The sequence below is a fragment of the Acanthamoeba castellanii genome, assembly GCF_000313135.1.
Source record: "Acanthamoeba castellanii str. Neff unplaced genomic scaffold scf7180000084602, whole genome shotgun sequence".
NCBI classification, from domain to species: Eukaryota; Discosea; order Longamoebia; family Acanthamoebidae; genus Acanthamoeba; species Acanthamoeba castellanii.
Genome location: NW_004457371.1, coordinates 6,244 through 22,431, shown reverse-complemented (window position 1 = coordinate 22,431; position 16,188 = coordinate 6,244). Strand labels below are relative to the sequence as shown.

Below are 16,188 nucleotides of genomic sequence, written 5' to 3'. Positions count from 1 at the left end.
CCACGGGTAGGGGTGATGAGGAGCTTGAGGCAACAAGGAAGAGAGATACACAGGCAAGAATGTGAACTATGAGAGCCAGCCAGCAGCTGTTTGTTTGCAAAAACAGCCACTTTTGCAAAAACAACCACTTTTTGCAAGAACAACCACTCTTGCAGGCCAATGCTGCAGAGATGTAGGGGAAAACTGAACGAAAAGGGGTCTATTTCTTGTTTGCTCTCTGGTGGTGGTGTGTGTGTGTGTGTGCACCTCCACAGAACCCCCCCCTTGGCAAAAATCAGCAACTCCACCATTTGCCAAACAAGACACACCTCACATTCTGTTCAGTGCTCAACCTCCCCCACCATCATGGGTACCACCCACCACTACCACCACCACTACCACTACCACCACCACCCCCATTCCTTTTGGATCAACCACAAGTATCCTGATGTTGATTGTGATGCGCTGGTTCTTGTTGTGGTAATAGTCCATACTGATGAAGATGTGTGTTCCAGGTGTGAACTCCTGCCCAATGCAGTGCAGGTTAGGGCCATGGAGCGCCACCACCGCGCTGTGGAATGGTCTCCACTGTGATGAGTGCATGCCTGTGAGATCCATTGTTTATTTTTGTTGAGGAACAGCAGCACACCATCCAGGCACCAGGCGCTGCTGTTCCAAAATGGTTTGCATCCTGTGACAGCCCATGTCCTGTAGGTGTCCATGCATTTGTTAGAGAGAGCTGATCCAGATCTTTATGTTTGGTGGGGTCCATGTCTACCACCTCCACCTGTGGTGTCTTTGGTTTGATGATCCACCATCCCATGGAGTCATGCTCCAGATAGCCACCAGTGGCAATGTGGATCCTGCCCCTGATGGCGTGGATGCGCTTGTTGGGACCGATCAGGAATTTGATTTGGTCTGATGCAAGTCCTTAATGCATGATTCAAACAGCAAATCCAGTGATCCATGATGCTGTGAACCACAGTGTGCATCTCCTACCAGGCAATTGAATGGAATTTGCATGAGGCTGAGCAAAACAAAGGAACCAATTGATTAGGCTGCATGGAGAAGAGAAAATGGGTGAGTACCTCTTAGTCCTGTGAAACTAAACGGTTGCAGCAGGTGGGTAAAAGGGAGGAGCATATGCACCAGAATTCACATGATGGCTACCATGTCAGGGGGGCGAGGCAAATTGGGCGGAGCAGCGCAGATTTGGCACTAAGTCCAAAAGGCACATGCCAGAAAAAACAGGGCAACCATCCTCAGAAATTTTTGAGGATGGTTGCCCTGTTTTTTCCGGACACTGAAACTGAATAAAAAAATGCAAACCAAATGCGCCAAGCGTTCCTGCTGCGCAGGCAAAGACACCACAAGTGCAGTGGATGAGCAAGTGGAAGGAGAAGAAAAATACACTTGCACTGCTGGCCCTCAAGTGCACCTGACCACAAGTGGATCACCAGCTTGCTTGCTGCTTACCTACCAACTCTTGGCCAAATGATGAGCTTGGGGCAGTGCTCATGTGGCATGATGGTGGCCCTGCTCTAATGATTGAGTTGTGTTTGGTATAGTAATTTACTCAGAGTGAACAGTTTTGATTTTTTTGGGATGATGGGCACTCTCAACCTGTCAGGTCTTCTTCAGTGCAAAGCAACTCTCCAACAAGTGGTACACACACTCTTTTTGCCACACTGCCATGACTTGCTTTTTTGCATCACCCTTTTATGCATGATTGCACACACCACTCACACACACATGCACTAGAGCTTGCCAACTGGCAAGCCAGACCAAGTTCATCTCCACTGACCAGATGCCATCCTCAACCAGCTCAAGTGTGCACTCACTGTATGGTTCTGCCAACTGTGTAATCTTGCAATGCCTGGCTGGCACTGGATGAACTGATGTGTGTGTCTTGTGTGTGTGTGTTGTGTGTTGTGTGTGATGTGTGTGCAGAAGCAGAGCCACCTGTATGGACAAGGATGCTGGTGGGCCAATGCACCATGGGACTGCTCACCTTACACACACAGATCTTCCACCTGGTGTCCCACCTCCACCTCCTCAACTTCACCAAGGGCTGGGTACTGACTTAGCCCTGCAATGGCATGGCCACACAACAGCCACACACACCACCCCTCCACACCACACACCCAGGTGTAGGTGGTGACCTCCCCAGTAGTGCCTTATTTGTTTCTATGTAGGGGGATGTGCTGGAGTACAACCACATCTACAACATGGTGCTCAACACCCTGCATAGCACTACAACAGCATAGGGGTATTAAACATTGGACATGGGAGAGTGAAATTGCAGATGGCAGCTGAAAAATCAGGCACCAGCCAAACCAAAGCAGAGGCGAAATTGGAGCACCCACTTGACAGATCACCTCCAAACTACTCCTAACCCAAACCCTAGACCCTAATCTATATCCACCCCGTTCCTTACTGCCGCTTTTTCTCAGTTTGTGTGCGTGTTGTGCGATCGTGTGTGCTGTGTGACAGACAATCAACACCGGTGGTGGTGGTGCTGCTGGAGAACAGCACAGCACAGACCGCCAGTGGCCCTGCGCTGCCCCTGCCCGCCCGTCGCATGCCACAACCCAAGCTGCGCCGCCCGCACTCACTTCAAGTCTCGGCACCTCCCAACTCCTTGACACCGCAGCTCAAAAGATCACGTTTTTTCCACCTCTCCTGCGGACTTTGTTGGACATTCACCGTCTCCATCTTTTCTCTACACTTTCTCGATCCTTACTCTTTTCTTTCTTCTTATTCTCAGCCTTATATCACACTACACCTTTCCAACAGACTTGAGGTGGTCAACCACCTTGCAGAGCGGATCTGCGTCGTGTCCACCTCGAGGTGCACTCAAGGTGGACATGAAGATGGAACATTTCGTCTTCCGTCCACCAAGGTGCCCCCAAGGCGGACTTGAAGATGGAACGTTCCATCTTTTGTCCATCAAGGTGAGCTGGTCCAGCTCGGGGTCACCCGAAAAGGTGGGAAAAGGGCGGAATTGAGCGTCAAGGCGCGCAAAATCATCACTTTCCCGTCTACTGTCCCGGCAGTGGGGCAGTCCCTGGCACGTGCGACGGAACGACTTGGCCAGGTTCTTGCACGACGCCGGCATGCCCTTGCGAGCGTCCGACAGAGCGAGGTAGGGGATGACGCTGGGAGAGCTCAGCAGGATGGCGGTGGCATCGCTGAACCCGTCTCCGGGTTCCTCGCGTGTTCAATGGCCTTCATGCACCCCTCGATGACGGCCCGGCTCACGTTGGCATTGGGCAGCGCCGACATGTTGGAGAGCTCGCGCTTGCCGTCGAACCACGCGTCGTAGCCCACGATCTCGTTGCCCGACTGGCCGTGCGAGCGGGCGGCCTGCACCTCGATGGTGAGGAAGACGTCCGTGTCATCCTCGCCGTCGATGTCGGGGAACGCCGGGCTGACCCACGTGTCGCCCACGATGGCGGCTTCGGTCTTGTCGACGATGGACTTGCGGTTCTTGGCCCAAGCGATGGCGTTGGGCAGGGTGGCGAACGAGCGCACGGCCGTGGCGGCGCGGGTGGCCGTCAGCCTGGTGGCGTCGGCCTCGCTGTGAAAGAGGTTGAACCCGAACTCGACCCGGTCGCCGTCGAAGGCCCGGCCGTCCTGGTGGCGCGCGGCCCAGATGGCCGGCGACTCGTTGGACCCGACGGCGCGCTTGACCGTGGCACGGTGGCGGCGCTTGGAGCGGCGCTCTCCCTGCTGCTCCACCAGGGCGTTGGTCGTCGTCGGCGTGCTGCTCTCGCTCATAGTTTGCAATTGTCCGGCTCGCGCGGCCGCGCGACAGAATTGGGGACCGCGCCATCGCCCGCCTTTTACAGTGTGCACGATGGGCGCGTCGCTGATAGCACTCGCTTTATGCCTCGCGGGCTGGCAGACGAACGCGAGCGACGTACCTCGTTGTCATCCCGCGACCCATCGACACCGCGTCATCCCCGCGCTTATTCATCTCCCATCCGGTCCATCATCTCCACCCTTGAACAATCAGCATGCCGGTCTCCGGTGCCCTAACCCAGCTGTCGGCCCAAGGCCCTCAGAACAAGTATCTCACCATTGACCCGCAGATCACCTTCTGGAAGGGATCTGTGAGGCGCCACTCGCACTTTGCCGTCGCCGAAATCGACAACGGCTTCAACGGCGCCACCGGCTGCGGCCGCAAGATGACCGCGCTGGTCAACCGCTCTGGTGACCTGGTGTCGCGCGCGTACTTCTATTTCCAGCTCAAGCCCATCGAGTACCACCCGTCAATGGTGAGTGATGGCTTCGCCAACAACGTGGCTTACTACACCAACTATGTAGGTCACGCCGCCATCGACTGCGTCAACTACGAGGTGGGTGGCCACCCGTTCGACGAGCACTCGGGCGAGTACCTCGAGATGCTCGAGCAGGTGAGCTCCACGCAGGAGAAGAAGCTCGGCGACCAGGTCGGTCAGGCCGACACCCGCGAGCAGCTCATTGACTACGGTAAGCGCACCCAGCACATCTACGTGCCCCTGCAGTTTGACTGGAACAGGCACACCGAGCACGCCCTGCCGCTCATCGCGCTCCAGTATCACGACGTCAAGATCAACGTGCGCACGCGCCGCGCCGAGGAGCTCATCGTGCGCTCCGGCGAGGCCAACAACCCCGCCACGCTCGCCCAGCCCGGCGACATGTGCGAGATGACCCTGCTGCTCAACTACGTGTTCCTCGACGCCATGGAGAGGCGCATGTTCGCCCAGCAGATGCACGAGTACCTCGTCGACGAGGTGCAGCACTCGAGCTCCGAGTCGCACACCGCCGGCGTGAGCTCGCAGCACGTGCGCCTCAACTTCAACCACCCCGTCAAGGAGCTCCTCTGGGTCGTCCAGCGCGACTCGGCCATCACGCCCACGCCCTACACCGGCCCCGGCGCCCTCGGGCTCGTGCAACTTCTCGAGGATCGACAACGTCACCCTCCGCCTCATCTTCCCCAACGCCTACAACGCCAAGTCGGCCGCCCACGCCACCCCGTTCAACGGCCAGATCCGCGTCTACGCGCCCAACCACAATGTCCATCGCGTTGTGAGTGGCATGATGGGTACGGCGCCTCTCCTCTTGGTGTTGTGCTTATTTCAATTACTGACATTCTTCCTTCTTTTCCCTACCGTGCTCGTGCAGGCAAGCTGGTATGTCTCCCCAACTATCCGCTGCAATCCAATGTCGTATACTCACCTTGTTCTCTCTTTTTTTCCTACACAGTATGCCAACTAAGCGGAGAGCGCCAAGGTTGTTGGATAGAAAGCAGTACTGTTCAGAGAGCGGCAACGCGCACGGAAGAGGCCTTTTGCGCGACTCAAAATCGGCAATAAACAGACCCCAGTTCTCAAATCAAACATCGACCTCCATTGGCAAAAGGGGTGGCAGACCTTCTCGAGAGACACCGAACCAATCAACTGAGGTCAAGTTGTTTGGAAGTGCCCAAGGAACTGCATGCTCATGTTTGCAGCACACAAGTACAACATCCCCTAAAGGCTTTCGTGATCTGTCTGCCTTGGTTACCTCTGGCTTGTGGTCCTCACTTCCTCTTGTGGAAGAAACAGGTGTCGCTGGTGCAGGGCGATGAGGTCCAGTTGGAGACCAGCCGGTAGCCACCGAAGAACGGGGGACACTCGACAGCGCACAGGGTCTTGGTCTCGCTAGGGTGGTATTTGAACCGGTAGAGGCAACACGAGTTCCCCCTGTGCGGCGAGAGGCTCGCCGAGGGGGTTGGCGGGGGGCTCGGCGAGGGACTCGGCGAGGGCGAGGGTCCGGCAATTGGGCATGCGTACTTGGACACGTACTGCAAGTTGAAGGTGACTGAGTTGTTGGTGTCGGTGATTACTCCAGTCTGGCTGACAAATGAGAACTCACCTTCCTCCATGGCCCAGTCGCTGCCCACCATTGACAGCATATCAATCTTACCCATCTCTGAAGCGCTGCTGATAGAAAGGGTAGGCCAGGTACCATATGAACAAGATCGTCAGCACGAGGGGATTCAAAACGATTTGGTTGGCATCTTGCCCATTGGGGATGTAGAGCGTAAAGCCCTCGGCATCGTTCCCGCTCGCCAGGGGCTTGATGCTAGCGTTGGCCCTGAGCCAACTGACGATGACTGGGTCCCACAGGGTTACAATGGCCGGGTCGTGGCACACTGAGTACATAAACGCCCCCCCGTTGTAGTCCGTTCGCAGGAGCGTCGTGCCCAGCCTTCGGGCGAGCGGGTTGAGGTCGTAGGAGTAGGCGCCCACCTGGCCCTTGCAGTCGTTCTGGGCCGATACCGCGAGGGCCATCAGCCCCACCAAAACCACCACGACAAAAGGTCTCATTGATTCTTGCGCTTCTTGCAAGAAAAGTGGTTGTTGTGGCACTTTGCCCTGCTCACTCGCTGAGTTGGTCTCTATGGCGCCACAGAGACCAACGCGCCCCTACAGAAGCGCTTACTGAGCAAGCAGAAGCAGCCACTCGCGGCAAGAATGACGTGGGAACCCCCTTCTGCATTTAGGACCGCAATGATAGTCGCCAAAAAATCGGGAGCCAATTAGAAACAGGTCCTGCAATTCTGCTTCTACCATAAGGAAGAAGAACACAAGGAGAACCCAAAGGGAGATAAAAAGGCCAATTTATTTCTTGACTTTCCGTCGGTTCTTCCGCGCCATGCCTTGATGGCCCCCTTGTCGCCCGATCTGCAACAATCCGGCTGGCTTCGGATCCTGATTGCAAGCATCGCCGCGGCAGGATGGGATGCCACGTTGGCCGGCAGCGGTGCGCTCGCGGGCGGGTTGTGTGGTGTCGCCAACTGACGCTCCCTGATCTGATGCGGTGACGCGATCCAGCATCCGTTCGACCACGCAACAATGCCGCTCGGTCGGGATCGTCATCCTGCGTCGTGCGAAACATGAACCATCCGTTGTCACAGCGCTCGATCTACACTCATGCGAATCCGACAGAATCTGGCATTTCCTGTGGCGGCACCAACATGCCGACGTGGATGGGTCCCTGTCGTGACGGATGATGTCAAGCATCGTCGATATCAGCCCTTGGTTGTGAGCAAGTTCGTCTTCCATGACGTGTACGCGACAAAGAACGTGGAGCGGGTTTTATGTTGCCACAGAGTTCAACAGGTTGTCCAGTCTCTTGGTCCACCGGGCGGTGAGGTGTATGACATTGAGTGAGAGCCGTGACATGATGCCAAATCCAAGCAGGATCCTGTGCACCATCGATCCTTGGGGTGATGCAATATGCAGGCCTCCGTGTTCATCGCGCATGGACGCCAGATCGAGAGTCGCGGCGACGAATCCGATGCGCATGATCTCGGACGACAGGGTCGGTGCATACGCGCGACGTTGGCGTTGGTCCTTTGGGGGTCCGACACCCCACCGCTTCATGATAAGGGACAGCGTATCATCCGAGTCAATCATTCGAGCTCTGCCTCTGACACCGCTCACCACCCAGCGCGGCGTCGTCTGTTCTCCGGCGACCAAATCCAGAATGCGCGAGACCGACTCCATGGCCCGATCGTGGGCGCCGAATCGCATGCTCATCGCGCACCCGCCATCGCCGACCGAGAACCCGCAGACGGCCACGCAACCGGCGAGATAGCCTTCGTCTAAAACACGCACCGCAACAGGCAATCGGTCAGCATCGCATCTGTGGGCCTCGCCATTGGATTGTGATCAAGGATTTGGAGCGGGCACCACATAAATACTATTTTCTGTTGACTTGGTAAAAGCGGTCGCAATATATGTATATATATATATATACAACAACAACAACAACAACAACATGGTGCTGTGCTCTAGATCGAATTTGTTTAATTGCTATCAATAATGGGTGACGGCGCTGTTCGTGTCAACAGTCACTCACAGCGGTGTTGCTTTCCTGATGCTCATCCTCCTCACCCTTCTCCTTCGGTGGCTGCTTCCACTAGACTTGCTGTCGTCTATGCCATTGTTGCTGTCGTCATGTTGTTCTGTCTTTGCCGTCTGTGAGCGCAAAGAGTCGTCTCCTGATGAGGCTGCAACAGACATCCCAGTGCTTTGTTCGTGAGGTCGTACGATGGATTCGCTGGTGGCCTTGCGCTTAGATCGTCCAGGGCTTTTTTCGTAGATGGTGATGGCCGCAACGGCCGCGGATATGGTCGCTTCCTCATTCGATGATGGTGATGATGGTGATCGTGTAGAAGAGGAGGAGGAGGACTCTTTGTCATCATCGCCAGGGGAACAGCCCGCTTCTCTTCAATGGGATGAGATGCACGCGAAGTTCGTTCTTGAGGTGGTCATCAGGTATCTTGCACGAGTCTATCAGCTTCATGATGACACTAACGGCCAGGTGTCCAATGTGTTTTGTTGTTGCTGGTGCTTCTGTTGCCGCATCTTGTCCCCATCTCATAAAAGAGAGTGGTCGTGGGGTTCGTAGTTGCTACTGCTGTTGAGAGTGCATCACTTGAGTTTTGAGAGTACAATGGTGTTTGGTTTTGATCGCCTGGCGTGAGAGTAAAACTTGGTAAAGCAGGACAAGCACATGCCAGCCATGTAAGCAGGCAGCACGCTGTCGACAGCGGCGGGGTCCGAGTCAAGGGAACTATTACAGCACGCGCACGCTGCTTCCAAGCTGTTGTCGTTGCCTTTGTCATTGCTGGCTGTTGGGCCGAGCCAGGAAACGTGCCATGACAGACCACACGGAAGCGGATTGACCGTGAACCTGCTGTCGATCAGAGAGTCCAGCACCTCGGGAAAGGGGATGCTGATGTCGACACCGGGTTTTCTGGCGAGCTTGGATCGTTCTATCTCCTTGGACATGATCTGGTATTGTCGCATGAGAGCTTTGGCGCACCTGGTCATGTGTAGGCAGGGCCATTATATATGTGTATGCAACACAATAAAGTCCATGCGCAACCAACGATTGGCGAATGCAATGCGGCGATTGGATGCTTGGACTGGATCTGAGCAGCACACATATTTGTGCGTGTGAGAGAGCTAACTTTGGCTGACAAATGGAAATGAACATGTGGGATTGTGCCCTGGCAGGAATTAAGCCCCAATCACTCATATGCCTTGTTGAGCTCATTAGCATGGAATGCGCCATACGCCTGTGGCATGCGCTCCCCGATGAGCTCGGCGTCTACGCACGTGCCGTACTGGAATGGGGCGACCACCGCTACGATGCCAGCCTCATCCAGGCCATGTGGCCCTGGCTTGAGGAATTTCTGCGGGTCAAGAGCGACACTGACGCTGGATGTTGTGAACTGCTTGACATGCAGATACACGACGCCTTCCTTGATGCTGTGTGGCCGCACCTCAAGCGCGCCATGCTCCGACTGGGCGAGCTCACCCCACGCAACAAGCGCCTGCTGGCCCACTACTGGGCTGATCGCAGTGAATTTGCGACGCTGGTCATCACCAGCATCACGCTCAATCACGCCAACCACTTTGCGCACGCTGGACTGAAGCGCCTGCGGCTGCCGCACAGCTTTGGCGAGATGCTCTGGATCTCGCGATGGTGGATGGAGACGCGCAACATCGGCGTCGTCGTGCGGGCGCGAGGGGGCGAGCGATGGGTGCCGCGATCGCGACACTTTGCCGTCTACGACACCGAGACCAACGAACCCGCGCGGTTGCTCCCGTGCGATCCGCCGCTGCGGGGACGCACCGAATTCACTCACGAAGACGCCGCCTGGATCCTGGCCGAATCCGAGAGACGAAAGAACAAAAGGCGCCAACAGGTCAACTGCCCCGAGTGCGGGGCGTACGATCCGACGGCGCAGCACATGCGCACCGGCGACGGCTACATGTGCGCCAACCGTATCACGAAAAAGCGAGCCCCCAGAGCGGTGCCCTATGCCATCAAGAAGCAGCGACCGCAGAAGATCGGGGAGCTATCGAAGGCGATCGCAAAACCCAAGCGAACACCGACCGCCAACCCACGCAAACGTGTTGCAGCGACAAAAAAGTTGTGTTGAAATGCCATATCTAGATCTGCCACTAACTTTTCGCACGCCCAAACACAATGACGGGGGGATGTGGGGGACGACTCGGTCAAATGGCGCTGTCGATCTCGGCCTTTGGTGCGTCCGCCTTTCCTTTCCACTCGCCCACTATCTCGTGGGCAAAGGCGTCGAATTCGGCGTCAGACGCAGCCGACCTGGCGCTGCTTGAATATCTCCATGGCTTCTACGGCGTACACGGCGTCGATATTGTAACGGGCGAGCACACGGGCCGTGGCAATCTTGCGATCCACGATCGACTTGGAACAGCGCATGAGCGGCAGCGTCTCCTTGACCACGCGCAGCGCTCTGTCCCAGTCGAGCGTTGTCGTGGTGTCTTTGTCGTCGGGATTCATGTCGTGTGGGTGCTGGCCGACCCGGCGAGTTCCTCGTGAGGTACCCGCACCGTTCCCCGGCGAGCACAGCCGTATATCGCCGTGACGATCTTGTTGCCAAAGGCGCGGGGCGATCACCAATCCGGGCACTTATGTCCAAAAAGCGACATATGTGCCCGTCCGGAAGTTTTGCTTTGCCAATAGGAAAAAACCGCTTCTCGAGATGGACCAATGGATGGATTATTTTCGTCCGGAGTTTGATGGACCAATTGAATCTTTTTCAGGGACAATTTCCTGGTTGCGTTGCACAACCTTCTTCTTGCTATCAACCCCGGGAAATGTGACGTCGCTTTCTTTATTTACGCTTGGCCATCCATGGTGATTCGATTCAAACCATACCAACTTCTTCTACTCAACTCTCATGCAAGGCGGCGAAGACGAGCACTACATCGCGGGCGGGCGAGACATCGAGCTCGAACCGATGACGAGCTCCAAGAGCGAAGGAGAGAGAGAAGACGACAGGGAAAGAGAAGATGATGACAGCCAGCACCGCGGGGACGAGCTGGACCTTGAGTCTGGCCACAGCGCAGACGCCGATCACGATAATCTTGACGACGAGGAGGACCTCCGGGTGCCGCCCGTCTGTATGTCGTTCCACAACATCAGCTTCTCGGTCAAGATCTCGAAGGGTCCGCTCGCCGACGGGCTCCGTGGCCTGCCCGCCAAGCTGTGCCGAGGCGCGAGAAGAAGCTGTGGACCCACGAGATCAAGCACATCCTGCAGCCCATGTCCGGCCACTTCCTGCCCGGCCGACTCGTCGCCATCATGGGACCCTCCGGTGCGCCCGCTGTGGGGACGTTTTGGATCGTGGCGGGCCAACCACTGAATGTATGTGTGGTGTGTGTGATTGTTGGTTGTGTGCGCACACACGCCCGCACGCAGGCGCGGGCAAGACGTCGTTCCTCAACCTGCTGAGCGGGCGCACCAGGGACGGCCGCCACGAAGGCGACATTCTCGTCAACGGACACAAACTGAGCCGCAACAAGTTCAAGCAGGTGAGCGCCTACGTCATGCAGGAGGACACACTCCTCGGTAACCTCACCCCCAGGTATAACAGCGACTGTTCAACTCCTCTTATGTGACACACGGCTCATGATGTGACTGTGTTGTGGGGTTGGCTCGTCATCATCATCATCATCATCACCATCACAGGGAGCTGCTTACGTACTCGGCTCTGCTGCGGCTGCCGCGGACCATGACCAAGGAGGCCAAGCTGGCGCGCGTGGAGAAGGTCATGCGGCAGCTCAACCTGATCAAGTGCTGTGACACGCGGGTGGGCGTACCGGGCGTGACCCGCGGCATATCGGGAGGCGAGCGCCGGCGGGTGTCCATCGGGCTCGAGCTGCTGGTCAACCCTCGGCTGCTCTTCCTCGACGAGCCCACGTCGGGCCTCGACAGCACCATGGCCGAGCAGGTGGTCACCATCCTTCGAAACCTCGCGCGCCAGGGCCGCACCGTACATGCTCGCCCTCTCCCTTGGCCTGTGTGTGTGTGTGTGTGCGTGTGTGTGTGTGTCGTATGTCGTGTGCGTCGTGCTTTGCATGTGATTGCTCATGCCATTGGTCTAGGTCGTCTGCACGATTCACCAGCCGTCATCGGAGATCTTCAGCCTGTTTGACGACGTCTTCTGGCTGGCCAACGGTTCGCTGGTCTACAGCGGACCCGTGCCCCAGCTCACCTCCTACTTTGCCAAGCAGGTTCAATCCCCCCTCCCCATTGGCTATATTTATTTATTTATATATTCTTATCTAACCAACAAAGGGGGTCACAACATGTTGTAATGTAATGTACAACAACAACAACAGGGATACCCTTGTCCCCAGTTCACCAACCCCTCCGATTTCTACATGCGGCTGATTTCGCGCTCAGAGGACCTCCCCGAGGAGAAGTACGTGGCGCGGATCATGCGCCTCGATGGCTACCACCAGGAGCACAACAACATCCTCCCGATCGACGGGCACACGATGACCCTGCGCCGGTCGGCCGCCGCGAGCAGCGTCAGCTACGGCAAGGAAGACGATGGCGATGATGGCAGAGTCACGGTTGAATTCAAGAACGAGAAGCTGCCCAAGTTGAAGAAGGCCGCGCCGCGCTTCCCCACGCAGGTCTGGCTTCTGCTGAGCCGGTCCTGGAAGCAGTACATTCGAGACCCAGGCACGACCACCCAACGGCTGGTCATCAACCTGGTGATTGCCCTGATCACCGGCCTCCTCTTCCTCCGGATGGGTCACAGCCAGAGCGGTACTCGCCCCCCCCCCGCCCCTACAGCCCTTTCCAATCAATACTCATCGTGGGATTGTGGTGAACCTGACAGACATTCAAAATCGAATGGGCGTTCTCTACTTGCTCATTACTCAGGCCATGTTCATGACCGGCAACGCCGTCCTCTATCTCTGTATGTGCCTCCTACCCACCTTGTCGGATTCGTGTTGACATACGGCTTTGGGTGATATGTAACGTTGACCATCTCTACATTTACGTGTTGTTATATAGTTCCGACCGAGCGACCGACATTCCTGCGGGAGTATGCGAATGGAATGTACGGCGTGACGGCCTACTACCTGGCCAAGTCCTCCGCCGACCTTCCTTTCCAGATCATCTACCCTTGCATCGTCACCACGATCACCTACTGGATGGTCGGGCTCAAGGACGAAGCCGACGCCTACTTCATCTGCCTGGGCATCACCATCATCGTGGCCAACATCGCGCAATCGCTTGGCCTCCTCGTGAGCGTGAGCACCGACCTTCCGTACGTGCCCCGCATACATACATACATACATATCGTCTCACCCGATTGGCTGACCTTTATATCTAAATATCCGCACACTCAGAGCCGCGCTGGCGCTGTTTCCGGTTACGGTGATCCCGCACATGCTGGTGGGCGGCCTGTTCCTGGTGGTGAGCGACATCCCCAAGTACTTCTACTGGCTGCTCTACATCTCGCCCTTCTTCTACGCCTTCATGCCGCTGGCGATCAACGAGTTCGACGGGGTCGACTACCACTGCCGCGAGAGCGAGCTTCGTGAACGGCGTGTGCCCCTATACCGAGGGCTCGGAGATCATCCGACGGCTCGACTTCGACCGCTACCACCTGTGGATCGGCCCGTGTGCCTCATCGCTCTCTTCCTCCTGCGTCTCCTTCGCCTACCTCTCCCTCGTCCAGCTGCCCGCAAGAAGTCTTCCACCTAAGCTCACAGCAACAGCCAATCAATCGCATGCGATTTGTCTTTTTTTTGTAAAATCAATTTTTTCAATTATGATTGGTGTAAAGTGATCAAGTATATGATCATATATTCTCCTCCTTTTCCTATTTAAAAAATCTTTTAAAAGTCTCGAAATGTCAGGAAACCAAAATGCTCCCGCGTTCTTCGCGGCCAACGGCGACCCCCACAATTTCGCCGTGGTCGAGGTGCCCGGCGATGGCGACTGCCTCTTTCACTCGCTCTCTTATTCGCTCACGGGCGCGCTGGGCTTGACCGAGCGCCTGCGCCGCATGTCGCGCTCGGCGTTGACACAACGGCCGCGTTGCCACCGCAGCCCAACAATTGGGGCGACGGCGACGACATCGAGCGCTTGGAACGCATCCTCGACATCAAGTGTCTGTTGGTGAGCACCACCAACGAGGATCCGCGTTTCACCGACGGGTTGCCCCGCATCCTCACCACAGCATTCGGCGATGATGACGATGGCGACGACGCAGCGTGCACCTATGTCATGCTGGCGTACGACGAGGGCTCTCACTTTCGGCCCATCACGTACATCGGCCGCGGCAGCTTCCAGTTGAGCGAGCTGCCCTGGAGGCGCGCGCACTCGCGGCACGCACAGCCGAGCCGTTGCGCGCCCGCGTGCTGCGCGCGGCCGGGTGCGTGGCGGTTTTGTCACGTCCCACCTAACACACGCGTCGCAATAAACCGATCCACGACCCACGACTGCATCGGTGATCGGAGGCCCGCACGTCCATCCAATCTTTTCCTCGCAATGTCCAAAGCCGATGACATCATGTCGCAGCATCCGGCGTTTGATCAGTTTATCAACAACAACGCATCACTGAATTGGAACGATGACGTGCACGTGGAGCCCGAGCTGGCGCGCGATGACGGCGTCGTGGCCCAGCTCGCCGCGGCCGAATCGTTCGAACACGACGAAGGGGTGCTGGTTTTCAACGAGGAGGACCAGGACAACGATCCGCATGCGCAAGAGGTCGTGGGGATCCAGCTCGGGGAACCGCAGGCGACCATCACGACGGCGGCACCTCCGCCCAAGCCCCTACGCGACCGGCTCGCGGATCGCCTGCAGCCTCCTCCCACGCCACGCAAGGAGCCGACGCCACCGCGCCGGCGCAAGCCTACCACGCCTCCGCCATCGCCCCCCAAGCCGAAACCCAAGCCGCCGACGAAAAAAGCCGTGACCAAGGTGGTGGCGACACCGCCGCCTTCGCCTCCCAAGCCGGCGGCGCCGCCGAAGCGCAAGCCCGCACCGCCTCCGCCAAAGCCGATTCCTCTGGCGCCATCGCTCAAGCGCAAGCCCAACGAGTTCGTGCCGCCGGCTCCCTTGCCGGACGACTGCGACCTGAATGAGATTATCAAGAAGAACCCGCTCAGCAAGAGCATGGAGCTCTACAAGATCGCCAATCCCGACCGCGTGCACGATCACAAGACGGCCCTGCGCAGACAGTCCCAGGGATCGCCCGCTGCCGCTGAAGAGCAGGAGGAGGAGCAAAAAGGCAATCCGTTCGGCGCCTTGGTCAGGAAGCCGGATGCGGTGCTGAGCTACCCTCTGCAACACCATGATTCCCGCATCAACCCTATCTCACAATCGGCATGTGAGCCGATCCAATGCAATGATGAGGAGGAGGAAGAAGAAGAAGAGGAAGAGGAGGCCGAAGAGGAAGAGCAGCCAGAGGAAGAAGAGGAAGAGGAACCCGCGCCACATGTGAAGCGCGTCGTCGATCCTACGCTTTGTACGGCTGGTATGCTCTACGGTCCCAGTCTCGCAGATCAGCTCCATGATGCCAGACAGGAGGTTGAAGCCAAAGAACAGGAGGAGGAGGAAGAGGAAGAGGAGGCAGCAGAGCCTGAGGAACAAGAAGAGGAGGAAGAACCCACGAATCCCATACCCGCGCTGGTGACTGGCGTCGCGGCCCTGGCCGCCGGCAACGTCACTGGTGCCTTCGCGCCCAAGCCCACCGATGCCACCACCATGTCCAAGTACAAGCGGCGCGTGAACGCCCACGTGCGCATCTGCATGCTGGAGCGCAGGGGCCATTGGTTCAATCAAAAGTTCAATCTCACATCCGACGTCGACCAGATGAACGCGTACGCCAACTCCATGGAGAAGGTGGGCAGTGTGACACGCAGCCTCAACACATCACACAAGTTGCTCATCTTCAGCGTCAGTGTGATCAAGTATCTCAACAGCCTCAGCCCCATCAAGGCTGAACTCAACAACTGGTTGTCCAATGTGATGACCAACATTGGCGACTATGACGCTGTGCTGCTCAAGATTTGGGAGCGCTTCAATGATTTGCGCAACAGCGGCCAGATGAATCCATACCTCAAGCTGGCCGGCATGTTGGTCCTGGGCGGCGGCGCCTACCACATGACGTGCAAGATGGTCAAGGATCGCAGCCAGCGGATCTCAGAACACAAGCACAGGCAGAGGAACCTTGTGCACGCATTGGACAGCGAGAGTGATGACGACAGCAACAATTCATTGTCTTTGTTGTCTGAGTCTTCATTGTCCTTGGAATCCAAACCCAAAGACTGCTGTAACCAACAAACAAGACACACCACACCCTACACT

General features: G+C 56.9%; 8 protein-coding genes and 1 pseudogene across 8 annotated transcripts; 5 read left to right on the top strand and 4 right to left on the bottom strand.

Annotated features, from left to right (window-relative positions):
• Positions 1-1,587: 1,587 nt before the first annotated feature.
• ACA1_337640 (uncharacterized protein) lies at positions 1,588-2,246 on the top strand (the record flags this gene model as incomplete). The annotated part of the gene is made up of 3 exons (XM_004336673.1): positions 1,588-1,609; positions 1,930-2,054; positions 2,175-2,246. The coding sequence occupies 3 exons, from the start codon at positions 1,588-1,590 to the stop codon at positions 2,244-2,246; spliced, it is 219 nt and encodes a 72-aa protein (XP_004336721.1).
• Positions 2,247-3,147: 901 nt separating this feature from the next.
• On the bottom strand, positions 3,148-3,759 carry ACA1_337630 (uncharacterized protein; the record flags this gene model as incomplete). Its single annotated transcript, XM_004336672.1, has 2 exons — positions 3,148-3,468; positions 3,514-3,759. 2 exons carry the CDS (start codon positions 3,757-3,759, stop codon positions 3,148-3,150), a joined length of 567 nt encoding a protein of 188 aa, XP_004336720.1.
• Positions 3,760-3,998: 239 nt separating this feature from the next.
• Positions 3,999-5,241, top strand: ACA1_337620 (major capsid protein; the record flags this gene model as incomplete). Its single annotated transcript, XM_004336671.1, has 4 exons — positions 3,999-4,913; positions 4,981-5,068; positions 5,149-5,156; positions 5,230-5,241. The coding sequence occupies 4 exons, from the start codon at positions 3,999-4,001 to the stop codon at positions 5,239-5,241; spliced, it is 1,023 nt and encodes a 340-aa protein (XP_004336719.1).
• A 304-nt stretch (positions 5,242-5,545) lies between these two features.
• ACA1_337610 (uncharacterized protein) lies at positions 5,546-6,299 on the bottom strand (the record flags this gene model as incomplete). The annotated part of the gene is made up of 4 exons (XM_004336670.1): positions 5,546-5,576; positions 5,652-5,708; positions 5,799-5,945; positions 5,974-6,299. The coding sequence occupies 4 exons, from the start codon at positions 6,297-6,299 to the stop codon at positions 5,546-5,548; spliced, it is 561 nt and encodes a 186-aa protein (XP_004336718.1).
• Positions 6,300-7,106: 807 nt separating this feature from the next.
• On the bottom strand, positions 7,107-7,550 carry ACA1_337600 (uncharacterized protein; the record flags this gene model as incomplete). The annotated part of the gene is made up of 1 exon (XM_004336669.1): positions 7,107-7,550. The coding sequence occupies one exon, from the start codon at positions 7,548-7,550 to the stop codon at positions 7,107-7,109; it is 444 nt and encodes a 147-aa protein (XP_004336717.1).
• Positions 7,551-9,007: 1,457 nt separating this feature from the next.
• Positions 9,008-9,967, top strand: ACA1_337590 (uncharacterized protein; the record flags this gene model as incomplete). The annotated part of the gene is made up of 1 exon (XM_004336668.1): positions 9,008-9,967. The coding sequence occupies one exon, from the start codon at positions 9,008-9,010 to the stop codon at positions 9,965-9,967; it is 960 nt and encodes a 319-aa protein (XP_004336716.1).
• Positions 9,968-10,134: 167 nt separating this feature from the next.
• ACA1_337580 (uncharacterized protein) lies at positions 10,135-10,347 on the bottom strand (the record flags this gene model as incomplete). The annotated part of the gene is made up of 1 exon (XM_004336667.1): positions 10,135-10,347. One exon carries the CDS (start codon positions 10,345-10,347, stop codon positions 10,135-10,137), a length of 213 nt encoding a protein of 70 aa, XP_004336715.1.
• A 400-nt stretch (positions 10,348-10,747) lies between these two features.
• Positions 10,748-13,575, top strand: ACA1_337570 (annotated as a pseudogene).
• Positions 13,576-13,723: 148 nt separating this feature from the next.
• Positions 13,724-16,079, top strand: ACA1_337560 (uncharacterized protein; the record flags this gene model as incomplete). The annotated part of the gene is given in 4 exon segments (XM_004336666.1): positions 13,724-13,795; positions 13,924-14,248; positions 14,375-16,053; positions 16,071-16,079. 4 exon segments carry the CDS (start codon positions 13,724-13,726, stop codon positions 16,077-16,079), a joined length of 2,085 nt encoding a protein of 694 aa, XP_004336714.1.
• Between the last annotated feature and the right edge of the window lie 109 nt (positions 16,080-16,188).